This window comes from Passer domesticus, chromosome 2 (assembly GCF_036417665.1).
Source record: "Passer domesticus isolate bPasDom1 chromosome 2, bPasDom1.hap1, whole genome shotgun sequence".
NCBI classification, from domain to species: Eukaryota; Metazoa; Chordata; class Aves; order Passeriformes; family Passeridae; genus Passer; species Passer domesticus.
Genome location: NC_087475.1, coordinates 84,306,060 through 84,330,674, shown reverse-complemented (window position 1 = coordinate 84,330,674; position 24,615 = coordinate 84,306,060). Strand labels below are relative to the sequence as shown.

At 39.4% G+C, this 24,615-nt stretch overlaps 1 protein-coding gene across 7 annotated transcripts in view; it reads left to right on the top strand.

The window, feature by feature from the left end:
• Positions 1-20,611, top strand: part of PICALM (phosphatidylinositol binding clathrin assembly protein) — a 65,656-nt gene extending 45,045 nt beyond the window's left edge. Inside the window, exons 14-23 of one of the 7 annotated variants that reach the window (XM_064409671.1) lie at positions 1,292-1,372; positions 3,936-4,043; positions 4,913-5,044; positions 5,134-5,164; positions 5,971-6,070; positions 7,826-7,849; positions 9,850-9,909; positions 12,209-12,313; positions 18,241-18,343; positions 19,270-20,611. In XM_064409671.1, coding sequence (XP_064265741.1) covers positions 1,292-1,372; positions 3,936-4,043; positions 4,913-5,044; positions 5,134-5,164; positions 5,971-6,070; positions 7,826-7,849; positions 9,850-9,909; positions 12,209-12,313; positions 18,241-18,333 — 734 coding nt within the window. In that variant the 3' untranslated portion in view covers positions 18,334-18,343; positions 19,270-20,611. The remainder of the gene's footprint in view (positions 1-1,291; positions 1,373-3,935; positions 4,044-4,912; positions 5,045-5,133; positions 5,165-5,970; positions 6,071-7,825; positions 7,850-9,849; positions 9,910-12,208; positions 12,314-18,240; positions 18,344-19,269) is intronic. The other 6 variants (XM_064409672.1, XM_064409673.1, XM_064409677.1 and 3 more) reach the window with 6 other exon arrangements.
• Positions 20,612-24,615: the final 4,004 nt, after the last annotated feature.

Sequence of the window (24,615 nt, the reverse complement as noted above, 5' to 3'; positions counted from 1 at the left end):
ACTCATCTGTTAAAAGCTGTTCACATCTTACTTTGGAGATGGTTCAGCATGGATGTCTCACTAGAAATACTTTCAACATTTGTGTTGATGCAGCTCTAGAGTAATTTAATTACTTTTCCATATGAAGATTTAGTTTGTTTTCATAGATGAAAAATCACTTAATTACATGTCAGTTTGTTAAACAAAGCAAGTTTAAAGACAGTTGTACAGCAGCTGGATGAACCTCACTAGAATTGGTCAAAGAAAAATACAGACTGTTAGAACAAAGAGGGGTTTTTGATACCTCTGCTACTTGTTCACAGAGGTAAAAAAGGGATTATCTCTCTAAAGATATTCATACTACCTATACTTTGTGAACTTAACTAAGTAGTTTCCTAGCTTGTCTGACTTTTTTGGAAAGACAAAACAGGAAAGATAAATATATCTTTAAATATATATAAAATACTTTTAGTTGGTACTGCTGTGTGATAATCTGTCTTTACCATGCTTCAATGAAATTGTTACGGGTCATGTAAATATAGAATGATTATTTGAAATAGAGCTGTTTTTTTTTTTTAATAGGATGATTATTTAGTCAGGTTTGTTTTCTCTGTCAAGCTCATTCTGCAGTCACATGAAAAGTTGCAGCAATGCAGAGCTATGAACAAGGACCCTGGTGGGTTTTTGTGGTGCTTGCTGGTCTTTGCAGTATTTATCACAAGACAGCTCTGAAGTCACTGGAAATGAATGGCATTGATATTACATTCTCTTCCAGTGTCTCATGCTCTCAGGATGTATCTAGAACCAGAGGGTGGCCTCCTGACAGATTCATGCGGAACATGTAGATGCAGTTTTAGCACGATCAAGGTGCTACAGTGATGTGAATGTGGATTTACAATAACTCTTTCTGGTTCTTTAGATCGTTACAATCCATTTACTCAACTAAATCCCTTTGTGACAAGCAAATATGAATATACTTCAGGTATATGAAAAATGCCTTGAAACTTTTACACTCATTTCCTCTGAGGGTGTAAAACATGGCATTTGATTGGAAAAAAAAAGATCCTAATATAGCTGTTCCTTTGAAACTGTGCTTTCCCCTTTTGTGTTAGAGATTGTGTAAACTTGTTTCTTACTGTCTGTCTGATGTGTATTGATTTCATTCCATTGGTTCTATGTTATTAGACTGTATGTGGATTTATAGACTGATGTGAAATTAAAATTCTGAATAGCATTGTATCTTGGTTCTCTTTCTGTAACACTCCCTCTTCTCCTTTCCTGGCTTTCTCTCTCGCGTGATACTCCTTATCAGATTCTTTTTGTGGTCCTCAAGCTTATCCTAACGCTTCTCATTTCCGCAATGAGCCTTCTTCTGTAGCTGGTCTATTTGGAGGTAGGTAATGGGATGATACAGCCTTACCACACACACAGAAGTTTGAATGTGTTGTGTGCCTAGAACTAGTAGGCATGTTGCTGACTACAGAAGTGCCTTGTTTTAGTGGCTCCAGCTATAATTCCTGTGCTTGTGCCAGGTGTGTGGTCACGAATGGAATGAATTTTTTCAGTTTCTGCCAAACTAAGGCTTATTTAGTCTAAACATGAAATGAGTATCTCCCCATTTCAGGATCTCTCATAGTTTACTTGTTGCTACATACCACACAAAAGACATGCATGTTTATAAGTACCTTCTCATCTTGCTCTACCTCGTTGTTTTTAAGATAAAGGGATTGGGATGTTCGTGCTGCTTGTGGCAATTTTGTTGATATATTACTCTTAAACAGTGCACTAAACTGCTGTTAAGCTTTGCAACAGAACAGGACAAAGAGGTCTCTGCTGCACTGAAGTACTGGCTAATCATTTGTGCAGCTGTGTCATGTCTGTGTAATAACCCCATGCTGGTGCTGATTCTGGAACACCTTCCTGATAATTGCTAGAGAGATTGTGGGCTGTGACAGGTTATAATCTGTCCAAACCAGGCTGAGCAGGGTGTGAAAACATTGCTGCAGTGCAAGGCTTAGGAATACCTTCAGTAAATGGTTTGTGGAAGGCTTAGTTCTTAAAAGCCCCTAAAGTCACATTTTGGTTTAGTATCTTTGCATAAAAAACAATGAGCATCATTTAAAAAAAGGTTAAATGATAAAAATCACTGTTCCCTTTGTTCCATATTAAAAAAGCAGGGTTATTTGTTTCTGCTAAGTCTTGATGCTCAAAGAAGCTCCATTAAAAATACTGACCTTTGCACCTTTCAAAATATCCTTGTTAAACAAACCGCCCTGAGCTGGTGGTTGATATCAAGACTAGGATTTGATCTTTCTCAGGGGCTGATTCAAAGGACTCCTGTATATTGTTTTGTCTTGGAGATGGTCTCACCTTCTTAGTTTCATAAAATTTGAAACTTCAAAAATGTGAGAGTAGGAAACTCGGCATATTTTGGTTGGGGCTGATTGCTGAAGCAAAATATGAGCTATTGTACGTCAGGTTTTCTATTGGTACAGGCACGGTTTTAAGAGTTGCAGGACATCCCATCAAAGGAATTCCTATCTGAAGTTCAGAGTCTCTGAAATGGCTTGTTACAACTTGATGGCATACATGTCATAAAGATACTCATTTTGGTTTGTTGATTATTTACGCTCTCTTTTCCCACATTACTGCTTCCCACGTTTTGCTGTATGCATCTTACTTTGATTTATTTATAATGAAAATTACATTGTCTAAATTTTAGCGATGGAGTTAGGAGACTTTTGTTCCTTTAAGACAAAAAGAAACAGGTAATCCAAATTTGCTTTTTTTTTTCTGAAGCTTATGTTCAACAATAACATCCTGTAGTTACTAATTTTTTCAGGTGAAATCTGACTGATTTCAGAAAAATAATAAGATTGAAATGAGGTGCTGTCTCAGGAAGCAAAATTAAATCCAAGAAGTATTCTTTATCAGTTATTTTTACCCATTGCAGTGTTTTACTGCTGAAGTAGTTGTGAGCCTTTCATTTCCATGTCATCATACTTTTTGTTAGAAACCAGAAGAGCTAATTTTCAAGGTGGTGTTGCGGGTTTTTTTTTAGTGCTTTTTATATAAAGCAATGATTACTTCTGTTATTGCCTGAATACCAAGGTGTTGCACATACACGTGCTTGTGTGATCATATATAACATTAAAAATACTACAAACAAATGGTTATTACCTTCTTTAGTACTGAATTATTGACTTAATGCTGCTGAACATCATATGCAATGCTTCATGCTGCAGTAAATTTTCAGTGTTGAAAAATAACTGTGTATTTGAAGAACACTACAGACACATGGAAGACAAGTGAAGTCAGTTTGGACAGCACTAGGAGCTGAAATGTGGCTGTACCTCCCCATATCTTGCCATAATTTCTAGAAATTTGACTGAAAAACATGGTCTACTGCAAAATGTGTGTCCACGAGTAGCTGAGAGCTATGAAAATTATTTGTATTAAGTGTGTCTAATCAAAGGCATTACTATTTCAGGCACCTTGGGATGATTTGGATCTTACTCCAGTTGTATCTAACAGAATTGCTGGATTAGTATCAACCACAGAGGAATAATCTTCAGTCAAATAATCTTGAAACGGATTCCACACTAGCCAGCTTCTTTTCCTGAAGAAGCATGGTGACATTTTCCTCAGTAATTTTATTGGAAACATATTGATAAAAGAATAAGGAAGGTGTCCAGAGATTAAGTAATTGCAGGGGGACTGTCTTTTATGGCCTGTCTGTTCAGTTTTTTAGACAAAATCTTTCTTTGGAGGAATAACTTTGAATAAAGACCAAATAAACTGCTCAGTGTCAGGGTGTAATCTGGACTTTAGAGGTATTCCTGCAGTTGAGATCTTTCTGCAGTGCTGAAATATTTATTTGGCTTGTCTTGCATAAAGGTGGATTTATGGGAAATGCTGTATAAAAACATACAATTTCTTTTTTTTTTTCCCCACAGGGTTCACTCCATCTCCTGTTGCTCAGCCACAGCCATCAGCTGGCCTTAATGTTGACTTTGAGTCTGTGTTTGGAAACAAATCTTCTAATGTTGTCCCAGATTCTGGTGGTAAGACACTTGCTAAAATAAATAACATATGTCCTTCCCTTTAATTTATTTTATTCTTGAGGTATAAATCTCTTAATATGTATTTACTTACACTACTGAGACAGTTTCAGATGAAGAAAAGAAAGCTGATTTTGAAAGGTCAATAACAGCATGAATCAAATAATTTTTCTTTACAGACTATTTCTACACTGCTGAAATGTTTACACTGATTTCCCTCACTTAAGTATTTTGTACATTAAAATTTCACACAGTGAACAGCCTTCATTTTTATATGCTCTGAGCCGAAATTAAGTGTGTATTTGTAGAGTGTGCTTGGAAGAGGTAAAATATTATCTTCATTTTATGTATCTGCAACATGGATTTTGGCACTCATTTGCCTCCTCTTTTGATATTAAGATTGCTTCAGAAAATGATCAGTCAATACAGTTAATTTGGATTGAAGTCATAGTGCTTTTTCTGTTCTTTTGAGCATGTGGAAAGTAGATATTTTTCTGATCTTTTGCATTGTACTCTTGACATCAGATTTCTTTTTTCCCAAGCCATTGATTTGCTAAAAGCAAATAGATGTTTTTGTAAGATTGAAACACTTTACATATTTTTTCTTTGTTTTACATTTTGACTCCTTTACAGTCACTATGAATCCATTCCATGTAAAGTTGTCCCATAGGTTAAACCACTGAAATAAAATCTTATTTCCATAGTAAAGATCTTTTTTATCAAAAAGCATAACTTTTGTCCTTCCTGTGTCGGGTAGCATCACCAGGTTAAATTTTGTATTTTAGCCATTTTATTCACTTTGCTGTCTAATTGAATGTCATGACATTTGTGGGAGGCTTGTGTTTCAAATCACTTATGTTTCTCATTCCAAGGCTTTGATGAACTAGGTGGTCTCCTAAAACCAACAGTGGCCTCTCAAAACCAGAGTCTTCCAGTTGCCAAAGTACCGCCTAATAAATTAGTGTCAGATGATCTGGATTCATCTTTAGCCAATCTTGTAGGCAGTAAGTATGGAACCCCTAACATGTAAATACTTACTGATTTCTTTTAAAAAAACAGAATTTCAGTAGTCTCTTTTTCTCCCTTGTGACAGATTTGGGCATTGGAAATGGAACTACTAAAAAGTGAGTATGTTTAATCAGAAGTTGAGCATTTGGATTTTCATGGTAGTAAATTTTCATGAATGTACATATTGAAACCTGTGCATACCAACATATAATGTTAGCCTTCAGAGCACATGTGGGATTGTAGAAGGTGTAATGAATTGTTGAGAACTGTTGGAAGGTGACTGTAGACTGAGTGGCAGTGACAGTAGCAGGCAAGGCGTCCTGTCTCTGATTCCTTTCAGACTTTTAGGTATATTAAAAAGTAGTTCATCAAAATGTTTATTTGTAGTTGTTGCTGGTAGTCATAACACTCCTTAAATACTTGGTGTGACCTGAGTGTGAGCACAGTGGTCTTAAAGATTGTGAAACTGCAACCTGGGTCTTGAGGCTGACCTTAGACAAGTGAATTCTGAAGCAGGGTGTGTGTATTTGAGGGTAGTGAACATCTGCTCTAGCAGCAAAGTGGAGAAATGGAATTGGCAAATTTCAAGTTTATTGGGACCATCTGTGCCAACTCTGAAATCATTCAGAAAGCTAATAATATGCTGTCTTGAAATCTAACTCAAATGTCTTGACCTGAGTCAGATACACTAACTTACCTATTCTGGACAACTTGACTGAGATGCTGAGGGGGCTCATGCTGAATATTTTTCTTACTTTTCTGAGCTAAAACATGTTGTCATTAAATTTTTTATCAACCCCTTTGCTAAATGAGCTTCATTAATAAAAGAAGCCTCATTTCCAAGTGGAAATGGTGTTTACCTGAGAAAGCTTTATAAGAAAGTCCAATTTTTCTAACAATTTTTTAAAAAATTTATTTGAAGTGATGTAAACTGGACTCAGCCAGGTGAAAAGAAACTAACAGGTGGTTCCAACTGGCAACCCAAGATTGCACCTACAACTGCGTGGAATGCTCCGACGTTGGTAAGCAAATGCTCATTTTAAAATAGTGAGTTCCCTGCAATTTAGATCTGTAGGGTGAGGTATGAATTTGAAAATGGATGAATTTGAAAATGGTCTGTAGTAAAAGGGTAGTAGAAAATTGAAGAAGTGGTCAGTTGGAGCTGTGTACTACTGGGATTTGTTTTTCTTGGCAGTGTGATTCTAGTAAATAATTTGTGATGTGACATTTAGGTTTAACACAAACTTCAGTAGTGTTTGAGCAGCTTCTCTCTTGGGAGGTAGGGCTCTCTGGGTTTCACTCAATGGATTTTCAAGTGCATGTGGAGACAGGACAAGGGGCAATGGCTGCGAACTGACAGGACAGGTTTAGATTAGAGACTAGGAGGAAATTCTTTACTGTGAAGGTGCTGAGGCACTGGCACCGATTTCCCAGAGAATCTGTGAATGCCCCAATCCCTGGAAGTGTTCAAGGCCAGGCTGGATGGGGCTTTGAGCAGCTTGGTCTAGTGGAAGGTGTCCCTGCCCACAGCAGGGGGGGTTCAAACTAGGTCATCATCAATGTACTTTCCAACCCAAACCATTCTGTGAGTTTATGACATAAAACTCTGAATTCCAAGGAGTGAGGAGGCATTTGGCAGTCTAGAAAAGTGTAAGGGTGAAAGTGTCCTTCGGGTGCACTTACAGGTCACGCATCATTACGTTGTAACTTGGCCTGCTCTGGGGGTGGGAGCTGGCCCCATGATACTTGCAGAAGTGTCTGTGGCTACAGCTTTCCTCATGTCCATAACTACAGCCTTCCTGCCCTGGTGTGTGCACTTACTTTTAATCCATGTCACTTTTGATGAACAAGTTCATGTCTATTTTAACAGGTAGTATTGGCAAGGATTTTGGGGTAGCTGTGTAGGGGGAGGGCTTTTAATTACATGTTAAGGCTTTACAGAAGTAGTTTTCACAATGTTCACAGAACATTTTTGCATGTGAATCCTACTCACCCTTTCACCAATGACCTGGAGAGCTGTACATGGACAGAGCAGGTAACAAACTGCCCCCAAAGATTTATTGCATCTGACTCTGTCTGGGGGAGGTTGAATCTGCAGTGCAGTAATGCAGCATTGTGGATTTGGAAAGATAGAACTTGTCTCCCTGGATCTGCTACCTCTTCCCTACTAGGTGTCCTGTCAACTCACTACATTTATTTAGGGAGAAATATGTTTGTGGCTCTTACTGCAGGATGTGTAGATATTGAAGAAATTGTAACTACTTACCTGCATTAATTACTGGTGGTTTGAGTTTACCTGTGTGCTTGAATCTGTTTAATAACTCATGTCTTATATCTACATCTTGTGATGATAAGTCATTACATTTAACAGCTTTTATTATTGAGAGATACTGTTGAGACACTTCCTGTGAAACTGTTCTATAACATAAAAAACTTGAAAAAGAAATAATGGGGGGGGGGAAATCTTTGTTTTCCTCTGGTGGTCCATTTATTGTGGAGTTGCTGCTGCTTGCTAAATAAATATGCTTTTGAAAATCTTCGGTGAAAAAGGCATATACCAAATAAATGGACTATGCAAACCCATGTGAAACCTAATGCCAGCGACAGTATCACAGGTGTGTTGTCTCAGTGAATGACTTGAATTACAAGAATGTGTTGGAGTAAACATTTAATGTATTTGTGAACTAAAATGCTATCTGTGTATATTCTGTTGTGTAAGTATTTGCTTCTAATCCAGTGTTATTGCATTATGTAATTGTTCTCCCTGGGAAATACAGAATGGCATGCATTTTCCACAATACGTAAGTGAAACAACCCACAGCCTTTTTGCAATCGACTGGCATGCTGATATTAACCACTGCTGTTGCAGAATCTCATAACCTCCTCGCTATTTACACATTTCTCATTTGAAAATCTTTGGTGTGCCAAAAATTGAGCTGTTCTTAGCATACACAAATTTCATAGGTGGTGTGCAGGCTCTTGAATCGAATGATGGCATGGGAAATACCAAGATTATTTTTCCTTGCTTTAAACTGTACCATCTGCTGCCAGAGAGCTGGGGTGTGTGTCTGTGCTGCCTTTAATGCATTTGGTGAATTCTGAATGAAGATAAAAATATTGTGTTTGAATAATTGCATGAAACCTCACAGGCTTCTGTTATATGTGGCACTTGATCCACATTAATGGTAGATCTTGATTTTCTTTTTTTTTTAAGTGGGGAGAGACCAATATGTCATGAATGCTCATATGAAAAAATAAAATTAATGCAGATAGTTTACAGAGGGCAAGAAATAACCTGTGCTTGCTGTCTGAGGAATGCAGGCTTTCATTTCAAAGGACTTTTTTCTTTATGTCAACAGTAATATTGGTCTTTCCCTGTACTCTGTTTTTATTCCAGGGTAACTCTCTAACTAAAGGGTGGTAGGTCCATATTTGAGCACTCAACAATAAGTTTATTCAGCATGTTTGTGTAGATGTGTGTACACAAGCAAAACAAAAAGAAAAGTTGTCATTTTTGAGACAGCTTTGCCCGCTGTGTGAAATATGTGGCAAATACGCTGTCCAGATGATTTTCTATCTGTTCTCATGGCAATTTAAATGCCATTTGCACTGGCTCTACTATATAAGAAAAAGCAGCTGATACCTTAGAACTGAATTCAGAAGCAGCTTTCCTGATGCCATATTCCTGATGAAGCAATTTATCTGCTTTAATTAATCCAGTATGATTAATGATTTATGATTTGCCTCTTTTCTGTAGCAGTAATGTCTGTGTACCAAGAAATGCTTATGGTGTTTGTCTTGAATAGAAATCCCTACAGAAAAACATGAAAATTACTGTTTTTGTTTTTTCTAAAAGGGTAGACTAACAGGAGGTGGAGTGAATAGATAGCAAGCTATCTAAATATCTGTAAGCACCAGTTTAGTCTGGAAAAAAATCCAACTTTTTTGTCCTTATAATAGTTAAGGCCATTTTAGAAAGTGGATAATAAACTGTAGAATAAAGAATATGGCTAAGAGATGAAGAACTGTCTTTATTTAAATTTCTAAGAGTTATCAGCTGTTTTTCTACATATATATTGCCAAACTGTTTTCAAAGCAGAAGCTTGCCCCAGTTTTGACAGCGGTTGTGCTGTACCTTCATAAAAGTGCAGTAAGCACATCAGGGTAACATCTATGTATCTGGAGATTACTAAGAGGACTTTTAGCATGTTCAAATGCAGTGAATGGAGTGAGGGAGGGAGAGGGAGTGCAAACTGGCTATTCCTGTGAGAGTAATTTATATCAAAGCCTGCTAGGGGAATCCCCATCATATTTTCATCCCAGCTAAAGAGAATTCCTGTGTCAGCAGAAGCAATGGTAATTTGGTCTTTCAAACTCTCTCTTAAGACTTCTTGTGTACCATTACTTTTGATACTGAAATATAAGTGTATACTACATGGGATTTAAAAAGTGCTTCTGCTTCATAAATATTTTCTCTCAAACTTCTCTGAGTCTTGTACTGTGTTCTCTAAACAGGATGTTGAGAGAGTGGAATGTACAGTTTAGTTCAAACAGCCAGAATCCTAACATGATGAAAGCAAATACACTATTATAGATTTGCCAAGATGGCCCATAAACTTTAGCTTAGGTATTGTACTACATCTGAAATAATTAGGATACACTCTTAACACCAGACTGCAAATCCAATTTATTCTCTGCTATGTTCATAATAAGCTGAGTGCTGCAGTTGATCCTTAGAAAGCAGTGTCTTAGAGTATGCAGCTGATCTCTTCTCTCAGTTCACCACTGTTTCTCACACCAGGCACCCCCTGTAATGGCCTATCCTGCTACAACGCCAACAGGAATGATGGGCTACGTGATGGTGAGTGGAATTCCTATAACTCCAACCAGGCACATGCTGTATATTGTTTCATTGCTTATAGTTTGGTAGCTCTTGTTTTCCTGAACTATTCTACTGAAGACTGAATTTCAACTCCCATTCATTTTTTCCTCACCAAATTATTAACTTCTTTTCTGAACCACTTACATGCTGTTTGTCTGAAATTCAGTCTGCCCTTTCTTACTTCACTTGTTTTATTCATAAACTTCTTAAAATGGAACTAGATCATTTTTAGATTAAGGTCCCTTCCAACCCAAATCATTCTGTGATTCTATAAAAATTAACACAGTGTCTGTTCTTGGTGGTCCTTATTGGCATGGAAGTAAGTTTATTATAGAAGTTTATCATGTCAATATAAATATCTGCTTTCAGAAGAGAAATGTTTTCTTGGTGAAGTGAAGCCTTCCTTAAATACCTTCTGCTGAGGTTTGGGAGCAAGCGTCTGTGATGATTAATGCTACAAAAGTGCAAGTTTGTGACACTGCAATATGGTGTGGTTTTGGTTGAGAGTTGGATCTGTTAGTGACACACCAGTGCCTCAAGGCTTTTGATATAAACCTGACCTCCCTGCTTTTTGCTTTAAAAATTTTTGTTCTTACCTTAAATTTTAAAATATTTCTGAAATTATACGCCTTAGCTCTTTTTAGTATGATTTTGATGCAGCACAGCTTTTCTGGATGAATAAAAGGCAAGAAAACTTCCTTCAAGCAGTTATTCTATTAAATGCCTCACAGATTAAAGGAAAAAAACCCTAAATATTTCATCATGTAACCAAATTAGTTTAATGATTATAGCTTATATACACTCAGTAAGTGAATTGCAGAAGTGGCCAACGACTTTTTTGAGGGCCTCTTGGGAGAGTATCATATATTATCATATTCCCCATTACCCATCCATGAACTTCCATATTCTTGGTCAAAGCTGTTATGCTTAAACTAACATTAGTATGGATTCAAACTTGATCTACACAACTTTGCTCTTATGGTACCAGCAGCATTTTCATAGTTCTTTTGAGTCAGCAGTAGGGGAAGGTAACATGTACTGTACGAGAAGTAATCTTGCTTGTTATGTTACATTGTTGTGCTGTGTTTGATTGTGGGGTTTAAATGCCAATGTGAAGTGGAAACTGGAATTAAGGAGACATAACTCTATTACCCTGAGTTGCTGCTGCTTGTTCAAACACGTCCAGTATGTGAGCAGGTGGGTGAGGTGGACCATTACAGAATGACCAGTGGGCTCCATAGCACATCCTGAAATCTGCCCTGGCTCATTCAGACTTTACTGAGGACATTTACCATCAGGAGTCTCTGACATGTTGACTCAATTTACAGCCCTTGCTGTTAAACATTTTAGTTTTTCATAAAAGCAGTAGTGGGGACCACAGTCCTGAGGATGGTCCTGCCTAAGTGCAGGCTTTTCCCTCATGTTTCTATCTGTTGTGAGCTTGCTGGGACAGGCAGCTTGTTTAGCGCTGTAGCGCTGTGCCTGGGCATTGCCTGGCTGCTGCTTTCCATGTCTTGGGCCAGCAGTTGTTCAGTTGTTCTTACATTTTTTTTATAGGATGTTTTCATTAGGGGCAGTTTATTGAACGGGTTCACCCTGTGATTGCCCAAACAGCTGGTTGGCATGATCGGAAGAGTACCATCACCACCAGGATTAGCCAGGGAAAAGCTGCTTGGTATCAGGATTGCTTCAGTAGGACTGCTGCTGGCTGTCAACCCAAGCCTAAGGGGAATGCCAAAAGCAGTGCCAGAGATGGGCATCTGTGTTAAATATAACCTGACTTGTAAGACCATTAATATACATTAAACTTGTAATTTCGCTCAGCCGGAGTGTTGGTAACACTTCGGCTCTGATTGCATAATGACTTAACATTAATTGCACGTACAGCTCTCAGTTTTCAGTTTTGTCCTGAGCTCTGTCAGCACTGCACTGCTGTCTGCACAACTGTGCTTGTACTTTCAGAGGCAGTCAGGGAGGTGCTGTCAGACCTCGTGTTTGGGAGCAGAAGGACCAGCACAAATGCTTGTCTAACAAGTGTTTCAGTGCTTCAGATCTTCGCAGCAAGAGATTGAATGGGCTCAGTTGTTATTGAGAAAAAATCCTTGGGAAGGCTCTAATGTTCCTTTCAGGTCACCTTTATTTGCAGAATGATCTCACATAGTTGCATATCTCAAATATGACCATGACTTTTCACCCATTTGCCATTTTCCTTTAACTCCTTAAATACTTGAAATGTATTAATGTTGTGTGTGATTTGATGCTGTCTGGGTTTTTTCAGCCATCACAGATGGGAGGCATACCAGTAATGACCCAGCCAACTTTGATATACAGTCAGCCAGTCATGAGACCACCAAACCCCTTTGGCCCTGTACCAGGAGCACAGGTGTGTATATCTAAATTGTTGGTGCTGGGAATGAATTACACGAAGCAGTTTCTTTAGAAGTATATTAAATATGTTAATTTTATGCATAGATATAATTAATATCTCTTATCTGTGTTGGGCAAATTATTGCACAAGTTCATGGAAGGTTCATGGAAGGCTTGCTTCCTATCTGCTTGTATCCATGTTGACAGCAGCAAGTTTGTGTTACCAAACCAAAGAGGGTCGGTCTTTTTCAGGCATTGTTTTTCTGGGAATGTGACAATGACAAAGAATAGCAAAAGCTGATGTCTGTACCCTGTGCTGAAGATGAGCTTTTTCTTCAAAGTCATATTCCATGCTGCTTTACCCGCAGAGTGTGTTTATGTCGGATTGGCTATTACAGCGTTTTCCTAAGTATATGTATCACTGTTCTTTCCCCTGTTACATTTAAAAGTATAAGATTGTAAAGTACCCATGGTGCAAGGTGTGTGCTTGTATTACAGCATTTTGCAGGGGCCAGACAGGGTTTGAAAAAATTGTGGTGTCAAACTTGGTGAAAACTCAGCCCCCCACCCTGTTGTTGGTCCTGACCACCTCAGTGGGAGGCATGTGGCACATCCATCTGGTTTTAACCATGGTAGTCTCCAGTGGGTTTTGTGTTGCTCCATGGTTTTGCAGGAGACTGCATTTGCAGCATAGTGAAGATGTGCAATAGCAATACTGATCTACCTGGCCTTACCCTGTTAAGTGCTACCTTAGCTGGAGCGTTCCTTAAATCCCCTGGTTACCTGTTTCTTGGGATGTGTTGTGTCCAGATTGATTACCTAACCTACTGGAATGAGTGTGCCAAAGGGCCACTCTGAACTAACTGCATCAATACTGGAGTTAAATACAACACCTGTTATTGATTTGTTTTACAAATGTCTGTCACTGGGAAATTTCTGTCTGAACTCACTTCTATAACCCAATAGGCATCTTAAGAGAGGGTTTTTTTTTACTGTAAGAAAAACATTTTAAAAAGTAGGAGGAAGAGGGGATGGATAACCCTGACCACCTTCATACTATTTTTGGAACATTCTAATATCATTAAGACTTCGTATTTGTGAACTGCAGTTAGAGGCAGAGCCAAGTTTAACTGGCAGACTGAAGCTCCAGGATTAAGTGTGGTTTTACTCATCTATGAGATGTCTCTTTTTCAAAGTTCACTCTGTACATCAGCCTTCTATTAGAAAAATGAAATATATTGTGCCTGTGTTTGATCTTACTATAAAGTGCTCTGTTTCTATAGGTGAATGTTTAAAAGCATTCATGTGTAACTTCACCTAGGTATAGGTTGGTGTAACTGCAGTGTTTGGGACTAGACTGTAGAGGGAAGAGAATTCGGCATTAAGCTGGAACTAGAAAGAGCCTCAAGCATTTTCCAGTGCCTCAGTCTGATCCTTTTATAAGAAGGGTTCTGCTGTGTGCTCCCAGTGGGCTGTATGCCCATTGTCGTCTTCAAAATACAGCCTTGTGAATAGGGTTTGTTTTTTTTTAAATGTCTTCTTTTAAATGCTTTATCTGAAAGAGATGCTGTTAGATTTCTTTAGCTAGAAATGCAGTTCTCAACTGGCTTTGTCTTAGACTTCTGAGAGCTGCTTTGCACCTTCACTGTCACTTAAGTGATTTGGTATTTTTCACATGGATTTTATACCATTTATACCATTTTAAATATTGACCAAGTAAAAGGATCCTCAAGGATAGAAGTTTTCTTTACATTAAAAAAAATTGAAATTATCCTTAAAAAAAACCTGCCTACCTGCCTGATTCAGTTATGAACAGGTAGATGGGTCTGAATAGTTCAGTGAGCCTTTCTGCTTCATTTGACATTGCAGGGCGTGGCCTAGGTTGAATCCCAGCTGGCTGTCAGAACAGGAGAAAGAGGAATTAGTCACAAGTGAGGTGTGTGGAGCTATATTTATTCTCTTACCTGACAATGTTTGGCTCCTGTGAGAATTAATTTCATTGAAAACACACCCTTTGAGTCAGCGTTTGCTGTGACCAAGAAGGGTTTTCCCTGAGACACACAGTCTTTGTTGCTGGAAGGTGTCAAGTTTTCAGAAGCCTGATGCCAGTAAAGCATCTTAAATGAAACAAGGGCTGCATGTGAGAGCTTCCCCATGCACAGCAGAGTTTACTAATGTATAGCCAGGGAGGGGAATTACCCTTCTCTCACACTGAATTTACTGTATGCTGTCTTGAGGCTCTTCTGAGAGTGTATTTTGTGCTTTAAGTTTAGTTATTGCTCTTGTTATGCCAGAAATAGAAAAAGGAAAGAAACAGAAATGTGTGTTCTTTGGGTCTGTAAAAAAATCTTAAAGAATAAATAATGGTTATCGGAGAGGCACACAGCTCAAACTGCCCACAAGGATCACTGTAAACACCATTATTCTAATACTGGTTTTGCCCATGGCGTCATTACTTGACAAAAACTAAATTGTTTTTCATACTTAATTTAAAGCACCAGATTATATCTCCTCCAGTCTCCTGATAAATCTTGGGTGTTGTCTACAGTAAAGAAAGCTAAAGGTACTTAAAAGCATGATGACAGACAGGAAGTTGTTGCCAAAAATGTTATTGCCAAGTTGTAGTGAGTTGAGAACACACTGGGAAAATAGGCATCATAATGTTGTGCAGTTTCCATATAAACTAAACTGTTGTTCATAACTTGATACTCTCAAGGATTAGTCTTAATAATTAATTTTTTTCTGTCTCTAGACATACCTGTTTCGCTTCTCTTCCAAGTGTTCTCTTTACATGCTTGCAACCTTTTTCCTAATTGTAGCAGTCAAAAGCAAAGGTAGTTCGGTTTTTAAGGGCACAATAATTTGAAATAAGGGAGAATGAAACTAGAACAGTCTCTTCTTTGGTAATCTGAGTGCAGAAGGCATTAATAATTTTGAAAGGTGTGTAATTTTTCTTTGAAAATATTTATCTTGCAGTATTTCCCATCTGAGAAAGAAAATAAGTTTTCATCATGATACAATGGTGGCCATTACCTGCTGCAACTTATTACATTGGGCTACCCAGGACAGTGAGAATGGTTGGAGTTGTTTGATGACATTGTAGCTGGTGAGTGTGTGTGAGTGTGTCTGAGGAGGGGGCAGGCTGAATCAGTGGTTCAAGCAGGGGGATGGCAGATGTGATACAGTGCAGCAAATGCTGAATGTCCCAGATATGGCTGATGCACAGGGGCTGGAATGTGTCTGCTTGTCACAAGGCCTGAATGTCCCAATGTGCAGCAGCAGGGCTTGGCTGTAAAACCAACGACCGTGTTGTGTTGGCCAACAAAGAATGGTACAATTAGGACAAATCCATGTGCCTTCACATGGCACGTGTTGTGGTGTGATTGTCCACAGAAGGACATAGCCTTAGGAGGGGGAAGCAGATGGGTAGTTCAAAATTTAAGATTTAAAATAGAATAAAGAAATCACTCCACCCACTGCCAAGATCTATGTAAATTGTAACACACAGCAGCTGTTAACACAGCCAATTCTACAGGGCAAGTAGCAGGAGCAATCACCTGGGTGATGGAGAATAGGTAAATGTTGAAATGAGTAAGTTGGTTTGGTGGATCTGTTTTGTGGTTGGTTTTTGGCTGGGTGTAGGGGGGCGAGGGGTTTGAGGGGTGTTTGAAACTGTAAGAACAGGGTAGGGAGTTCAGGACAGACTTAAGCCAGAAAGGAGACCTGAGAGATGCTTGCTTTGGCACGTTACCCCTAAAATATATGGTAAAACAGTTTGACAGACTTGTTTCATGGGAAAACAGAATGTAGCTAATGGTGGCAGTCAGCCCAATGCTCGCTTATGGACGGGTTCCTAGGTTTTACTGTGGCTCCAGGGAGCTTTGTCTTTGTTGGAGGCAGTGAGAAGTGCCGGCTGATGCTGGAGGTGAGACTAAGCTGTCTGAGCAGTGCAGAGTGGTGTGTTTCACATCACACCAGCGCTGGGCAACAGGGGCACTAAATCCACAGCTCCAGTTAGATCAGCTCTGGAGAAACTGATGGCCAGCACTGTTGTTTTAAATGCTTCTCCTTAGAAACTGCTAGGAGTGGTCCTGGTTTTCAGATCTATTTATAAACTGGAGTAATCTGGTGCAATGTAGGAAGCAGTCTAACTATACTTCCCGTGTATTTTTTTTAGGTCTCCTTTTTAATAATGAGAGGAATTTTGTTGAAATGCATATTTACTCTAAGTCTTGTCTGAATTTAATTATGGCATTTAGGTAATAGTCAGGTTTTTTCCTCAGATTTTAACCTGAATGGGCTTTCTGAAATTTCCCCTGTGTGCAGTTATGTGCTGCTGTTGCACTACTGGCCCAAACCTACCAGTCTTCCACACTGCTTTCAAACTGGGATGTTACTTTGGACTTGATAAGGGCTGGAGATTTGGCAGCTCAGTTTGATAGAAATGTATGTGACCTCAAGGCATTTCACCATGAAGAGGAAGATTGTTTCCTGAAATCAAGTGGCAGCAGGCATTCCTTGCTGAAGTTAGGACTCTGTTGGACCATATCACTAGTCTGCCTGCAGCTTTCCAAAGGAAAGAACCAAGTTTAAGAGGGGAAATTCTGACATCCTGAAACTGCTTCTCAAGCATTTCCCATACTGTCTCATGACTTTTGCATAATTTATTTATGGTAACTGAATATGAGTGCACCATTGGGAGTGGGGTTTCAGGAGGAGATGAAGATTCCAGTGCAGATTAAGTATGTACTGATCCTGAAGGAACTCAGTCTGCTCATATGGTTTCTGAGATAGACATTCATGTGAAAAAATTAAATGTGCAATGGCAATATTTACACTCTGAGCACTTCTGCAAGCAGTTCCCATAACCAGATTTCCTGTCATGCGTAGGTTGGCAGGTGCCTGGCATTTCCAAAGGAAAAGGTCTTTATGCAATGCTTTTTGCCATGGGCATGGAGTGCAAGTGACTCGATTCTGAACAAACTGTTCCAGTGAGGAACCCAAATTGGAGGATGCTGACTTTGATTTATAACTGCAGAAACATGCATGTTCTAGCAGGGGAAGACAAATAGGATTTAATAAAACACCATGTATAATGGGAAAAGTATTAACACAGAAGGAAAAATAAATCCACAAATAGTAGATACTCCTGCTAGTACAGCCTGCAGATTATTGGTCCTTCCCAGTAGCAGCAGTTGGAATACCAATATTACCCACCTCTAAGTTATGTGCTTTATATGACTGAGTTTGTGGTGTTCTGCTTTAGGTATATGACTGTAGGATGCAGTTTTTATGAGTGTACAGACTATGAGTCACAGTCTTCAGTTCTCACCTAAAATGGCCAGAGTAGCAGTTGAAAGTCTCATCTTTTTTCCTTTTTTTTTCTTTTTTCTCCTACTCACAGAATATATCTCATGTTCTCCTCCTAGGTCCCAAATTGAGAATTATCTATTCTCTGCTATCCAACCTCTTTTTATATGCATCCTATTTTGACAAGAAAAGATGCTGAGAGCTATTCCTTCTGGAGAAACCATCTGGAAAGCTGCCGTGCTCTGGCCAGACCCCAGCATCATCTCTCCCTGCCAGGCTGTAGTTTTCCCAGTAAAGCAGGGAGAGGACTAACCTGTTTCACAGAAGTCAGGCTGAATGTTTTGTATCTTCCTTTGAAGAAAAATGCTGTGAAAGTGTGTATCTGCTTGTTTGGCAAATGCCACTGGCGTTTCCTTTCTGGAGGGTCGTGGCTGGCTTGTTTCTACATTACACCAACCATTGAAGAGGCTTTGTTTTCCATATGACCAAATACCTTATTTTAATAGTTGACTTCTGCCAAATTTGCCTCTTAACCTCCCCTTGTCCTTTCATTACACGTTTAGCTTTCATATTCTGTCATTCTGAGACCTTGTTTTCTTTTTCTTTCCCTTTCTCTGTCGTCTTTCTTACTAGCTGTCTGCAGCATCCAGCCCTTCCAGTCAGAGTCCTCACAGAGCCTCAGGAAAGGACCCCTTTGCAGAGCTCTCTCTCCAGGATTTCTTGTAGAACAACTTAGGTATTGTCCATTATTCTGGGGAGATGCTGGTGTTTGTGATATGAAACAAAAAAGTTCTAATTCAAGTTCTATTAACATGGCTAGAACTGTTTCTGAAGGACATAAAACCAAATCTTGTTGAGTTGGAAGCACGTGGAAGTGACTTGGAAACTCTTTGTATTTAACTTCAGCAGTTCACAGGCTGATTGAGTGTTTTTGCTTCAGTCCATTGGAAACAGAACCAGCTCATGTGATACTTGCTGCAGTTAGGGAGAAGGAACTGGTGCTGCCTGGTATTTACCATCTCATCAGGAAAATGTTCAGAGTTCCCCGTTAGCAGCAGAGCCCTGAGTGCTGCTGGCAGGGTGCTCATGTGCTTCCCTGTGGCTTGACAAGAGTTCCATTCATACAGGTGGAGGTGCTTGTTTCACATGTGCCAGGATCCATTTTGGTACAGAGGTGCAGTGGAGGAGTTGTCTTGTTTTTGACCAGTCAGGGGCAGGTGGGAATTAAATAATAAAATGAGTGAAAACATGAAAAAGAAATTTGAGAATTCATAGTATAAAGAGAGAGTAGGCTTATTGCGCACAGCAGCTGCTTTTCTTTGTGCACTTCCTCTGGTTCAACATGAAAAATGACCCTGAGTTCTCTTCATAATGGTGTTGGTCTGTGTTATGCTGCCGCTGGTGACAATATTGCATGGATAACTAGGTGGGTTTTATTTTTAATGCAGAGCTGTTCCAAAGGCTGGTGTCGTTGGAAGAACATCCTGATGGCTTTTGGTTGTTTCCAGGCCCTAATTTTTTAAAAATATTTTATTTCTGTTCAAAACTTCAGATCATGGGGTAGCTTGGGCATCAGAAGAATGGAAATTTTTGAAGAAAAAAGGTTTAGAGTGAAGTCCTGCTTCTGTTGCATGTTAACCCCAGGGTTTTTCATCTTTCCAGATTCAGTTTATGTAACTGTGTTAGATGGAAGAGAAAGGAACGTTTCCAAAAAGATGTGCTCAGCAGTAAACTCCCACTTCCAGGAAAAAAAATGAACTTCAGTCCCTCAAACACTCCTCTTCCATTAAGTGATGCAGTGAAATGATGAAGAGCAATGAAGGAAGCTGGGATGCCTCCATAAGAAGACATCAGTACACAACACAAAGCCAAGAATTGCCATGAATTAAGACCAAGATCTATTTTTGTCCTGGTGACTAACACGTCAATACTCTCAGCTTCTAATAATATCCTTAATTGGTAACGTATGAAGAGAAGCCTTCATTCTGGAAATTGATATCGGTGTTTGGAAATGCTGTCTGGATTGGAGATGTGTCCTTTACCGTAACTCAAAACAAGACTCTGGGCAGGGGAGGGTCGAATCCTAACTCTTAATTCTGCAGTTACCTTTTCAGTCCTCACAAATGTAGGCACAGCAGTAATGGAAATTAACTTTTTTTAAAAATTATATATTCAGTTTGCAGTAGACATTCCTTATGTATTATTGTTTGTATTTATTTATGATTATCAATTTAACATTAATATTGTATCAAAAAAACCTCCTTATGAAAATGAGTATGGATGTATACAGTATGTCTGATTTTTATCCACAAAGAATGAATCTGATTCAGAATGCTTTTCAGCTGACATACAGAGCACTAAATATTTTAAAGGTCTGAATCTAATGAATTCTCAGTATATATGGGAATTAGGGAAGAGCTGTAAAACGCATTAATCCTTATAGTCAATTCTGTGCCTAGGATTTTGCAAGGGAACAGTTAACTGACTAGAAGAAGCACTACATTTTTAATTCAGCATTAGTGCATTGGGAAGGAACTTTATTGCTTTGTGCTTGGCATGTCATTATTTTTACATTTGACATTATAAGGCCTTTCCAAGATGAATGTGAGGAATTGCTTTCATTTTGAAGACTTTCCTTCTTTTCTGTAAAAAAAAAAAATTGAGGTGTTGTATGTTGGGGGGTAAGCCTTTTCATTGGGCTCGTTCATGATCATCTACCTTTTAAAAGTAAAAAAGGGGAAGTAGCTTCCTTACATATGTCTAGTGGGTATTTAGTTCACGAGGAATTAAAGTAGCGCTGTTGATCGGTGCTTTGTGTAAATACACCATAATTTTGGGTGGAGTGGGGCCTTCAGAAGGATAGTCAATGATACGAAAGCAATTCTGTACATGAATTAAGCATACTTGCTGCATTGTCTCTGCAGATTCTATTTTTGTTTAAAATATTAAAATGTATGTTAGCAAAAATGGGTGGATTTTCAAATAAAATGCAGCTTCCACAGAACTTTTGTTACGGTATGAAAGTCTGAGGTGCTTCTTTTTATTTCTGCTGCTTAAAATGTGCACTGATAATTGAGTTGTTTACTTAATAAAATACCAAATGTATTTCATACGTGCATATTGTATTTCAGGAAGTGCAGCACTCTGAACCTGTGGCTGCCGTGATCCATGCAGCCTCTTGCCTGGGCTGCTTCCCTGGACAGCCACAGTGGACACCTCAGTGACCAGGTGTCTCCTTCTTCCTGACCTAACCTGATATTTCACCACCTTCTAGTTTTCAAGCAATTGATGGCAATAAACTTGGTACTGTTTATAACTGAGCAAGAAACATAAATAAGTCCCCAAAAATTGTTATCTTCCCTGATTGTACAGCAGAAGGTAGTGCTGGAAAAGCTGTGAACAGTTTGCTGAGACCACTTTCTGTAATTAGACACAGGAAGAGTTGATAGGAGTGGAACTTTCCTCCTCACAACGACCTGAGGCTTGTCCTGGAGGCCAGGGTATCATAAACTGAGCAGTACAGGTCAGTAAATTTAAAATTTCTTTCTCAAACCATAAATTTAAAAACCCCTGAACCTATTACAGAGTATGTAATACACACACCCAGATCTGGGGAGTTTCATACACATTTACTAAAATTTTGTCTTCCTACCACTGGGGCTTTCAGTGTGGGTCAGTTTGCTTGTGGTCAGAATATAAAAAAGGTGAGTTGTTTGAGTTGGGGACCAGCTGGAAAAATAACATCTGTGACCTGTTATGACCTCGGTAAGTACCAGGGTACAGATTGTTCAGACCTTGTGTGAAGGAAGAAGGTAGACCTTCATCCTCCTCCAGAGCCTGATGAGCTGGGTTATGATAAACAGATGCTAACCTTCTTAGGCCTCTGGTGCTCTCTGCAGAGTCTAACTTGAGCCTTTTGGCTGAGGATAGATGTGTTCCTAGATCTCCTTGATCCCTTCGACCCTTTGTGTGGCTGTGGACTTGAGACTGCAAATCATGAAAGCACCAAAGAATTGTGAACACCCAAACCCATGTCTTCTGCAGGGATGCTGAACTGTTACCCTGTACTGCTTGCTCATTGTTGCTCTGTGTTCCTTGAAACAGCTGCTGTGCAGATTAGGCCTTCTTGCTGAAGGTTTTGCTAAAAACCCTTGCTCTTTGGTTTACTCTTTGGAGACAAACTGCCTTGAGAATTTTCATGAGTAGTATTTTCTCATTTGCTTTGTTTGTAAGTGTTTGCCCTCAGTGTCACCACAATAACACTCAGTTTAGCTTAATTTAAAAAGCACAGCACACAGATGTATTTTATTTTTTCATTACTGGCCCTTTTCCATAATAGGGGGTAGTGAAAACCTGGCTCTCTTCAGAATTGAGCTGAAAGGCTGTTTAATCTACAGGAGCAGACTGTGTAGAGAAGCTGCCTGCCCTTAGCAATCAGAGGATGATGGAGTGCTTTGTTAGAGGGATGTGGTTCCTCTTGAAGCTTTGTGTAGGGAACTGGAGTGTCAGAATAACCACAATATTTTTATTTTTTCTAGATCAGAGAATTATATAATGAAAACAACTGGATTTACCTCGAGGCAATTACTTTTGCCAGAACAAGAACGTGAACAGCTCCTGAGTTTTCCAACAGCACAAATGTGGAGTCTTCGTATGAAGACAGATCTAAGTTCCTTTCCTGCTTCTCTTCTTTGTTTCAAAGTCACAAACTAAACTGAGCTGGTACCTCAGGACATGTTTGAAGTCTGTCTTTGCATGACTTTTTGACATCAGAGGTTCCATTCAGCCAACTGCCAGAATAAGTCACAGAAGTTCCCAGCTGCCAAACAGCCCTTCAGCAAGAAAAAGGGACAGGGTGAAACCCTGCATTAGACAAAAAGTGCCCATTTCCAGAGCCTGACACAAATTTTGTAGCAACATAAATGAATTGCAACTTAAAGGCCATGACATAATTGAGATAAAGATTGTGGCAGAGAAATGAGAATTAAGTGCTAAAAACACTGGGAACGACAGTAAATGCTGATGGGAGCAGAAGATTGACAAGATAATGTGAGGGGCAGTGAAAAAATGTGCTGAATACAGACAAAAGAGCAGTGCTAATGGCAGCATATGTAAACTGAGCAAGAGCTTGCTCCTTGGCCTGTTGTCAATCTCTTGACTTGACCTTTGGAGCTCTCACACGACAGTGGAGAGAGCAGAAACAGGCTTGACATCTTCCACTGAGTTTGCCCAACAAGAAAGATCTGTGAGACGCTGCTGTTTTCCAAGCTCAGACTGGAGAGCAAAGGGACTTAGCTGATTGTTCAGCTGCATCCTGGCTGGATCAGGAGCATGAGTGAGGAGGAGAAAACCCAGGGCAGGTTCCCTGAAGGTGTAACATTGCTGCCACCTACTCAGCACCTTTTTGTACTAGAAGGTTGAGTAATAGGATGAGAGATGGCCTCCCCAGGATAACTTCTAGATCAGTCTAGAAGTGAGTAAAACACATTTAATTATTTTCCTGCTTCTCTGATGATGAAATTTCCTGAAGCAAAGATCAAAAACGCTTGGAACAAAGAGACAACTTGCTTAAATTTCTGTGTGAGGTGATACAGCAAATGGGTACAGAGAAAGTGTTGGATGCAAGCATAGTACTTTGGATATCCAGCAGCTGCAGTACACAAGGAGCACTGGGGTCTTGGGTTTATTTTCATAGCATGGATCTCTTCTTTGTTCTTGGCAGTAACTGCTGAACTTCCCTGTGCCAGCTACAGCAATTGCCCAAGTACTGGAGTTTTTTAGAAAAGTAGTACTTGATAGAATTTTAGCTTGTTTTACTTTAATCACTAAGCGAGCAAAGATCCAGCAGCATGTTAAATCCTAGTTTTCAGCATGGCTTAATGTTCAGTTGTCAACATATGGGAACATTTATTGGCATCTTGTTGGCGTGTTGTGTCCTAAAACATTATGGTATTTGTGAGAGACTGCAGAATATGAGCTCTGAAATGTAGTATTGCAAAAAACATCCTTACTTTCACAGTTGACTCAAAATCCAAGGAAAAGCGTTTTTTTGGAGGAACATCCAGCTGCAAAACATCAGTGGCTAAAGATGCTAACACCAATAGATTCTCTGTTCTGTGCTTGTCACTGCTGTGTAACTTTTCAGTCCATTACCTTCTGCCTTGACCTTATTCTGGCAAACTCCTTTTAGCCCACAGAAGCAGTGTTTAATAACTTCTCACTCAGAAAGCAGCCAAACAAGAACAAATGCTGCAGAGCGAGTCTCTTAACCCTCCTTTCCCAAAACGTGCAGGTCTGAACCTGTGGAAAGATTGCTTTGTTATAAAACCTCGCTGCAGCGGAGGCTGCAGACCTTGTACAAACCAGACCAAAAGTGAAATCACCCCCATTCCCTGCAGCTCAGGCTGGGGAGAGCATACCAGCACAGCCAGACTATAAAGCAGGAGAAGCCAGTTGCTCAGAGAGGGTTCAAGCCAGCAGAGTGCTGAGGTAAGCAGCTCCTTTCATCACTGGAGTGGATACAGGCTCTCAGCACACCTCTCCCCATTGTGCTTTTTAGACGTTCCATGGATTGATGTTTCTCAGTTCCAGCTCATGGACCTCAGTTCTATTAAAATAGTTTTTATTTCCATGCAACTGGAGTGATGTTTGTATTTCTTTAATTTTGAATTCCAGTGAATACTTGTTGGGCTTTTTCTTCCTGTTGAAACTGCAAATTTCTTTGAGCTTTGTTCTAGTTAAACACATAACTAGCTCAGCTGAAGCTTAGATTTGATTTTAATTGTGGAGATACCAGGACCCTTGCTTGCATCCTAGAGTTGTCTTGTGCAACACTTAACACAGTAAAGAAAAAGTATTTCATAATGCTGGGAATACAAGGGTGACTCCCATAAGTTTGGTCCTAACTGGAGTAGTGAACTCCAAGTGGGGCTTGGAAGCACTGGCTGTGCTGCCAGAAAGTGATTGATCAGCCCCCTGTTTTAGAACATGCTTCTCATTTCTCAGAGA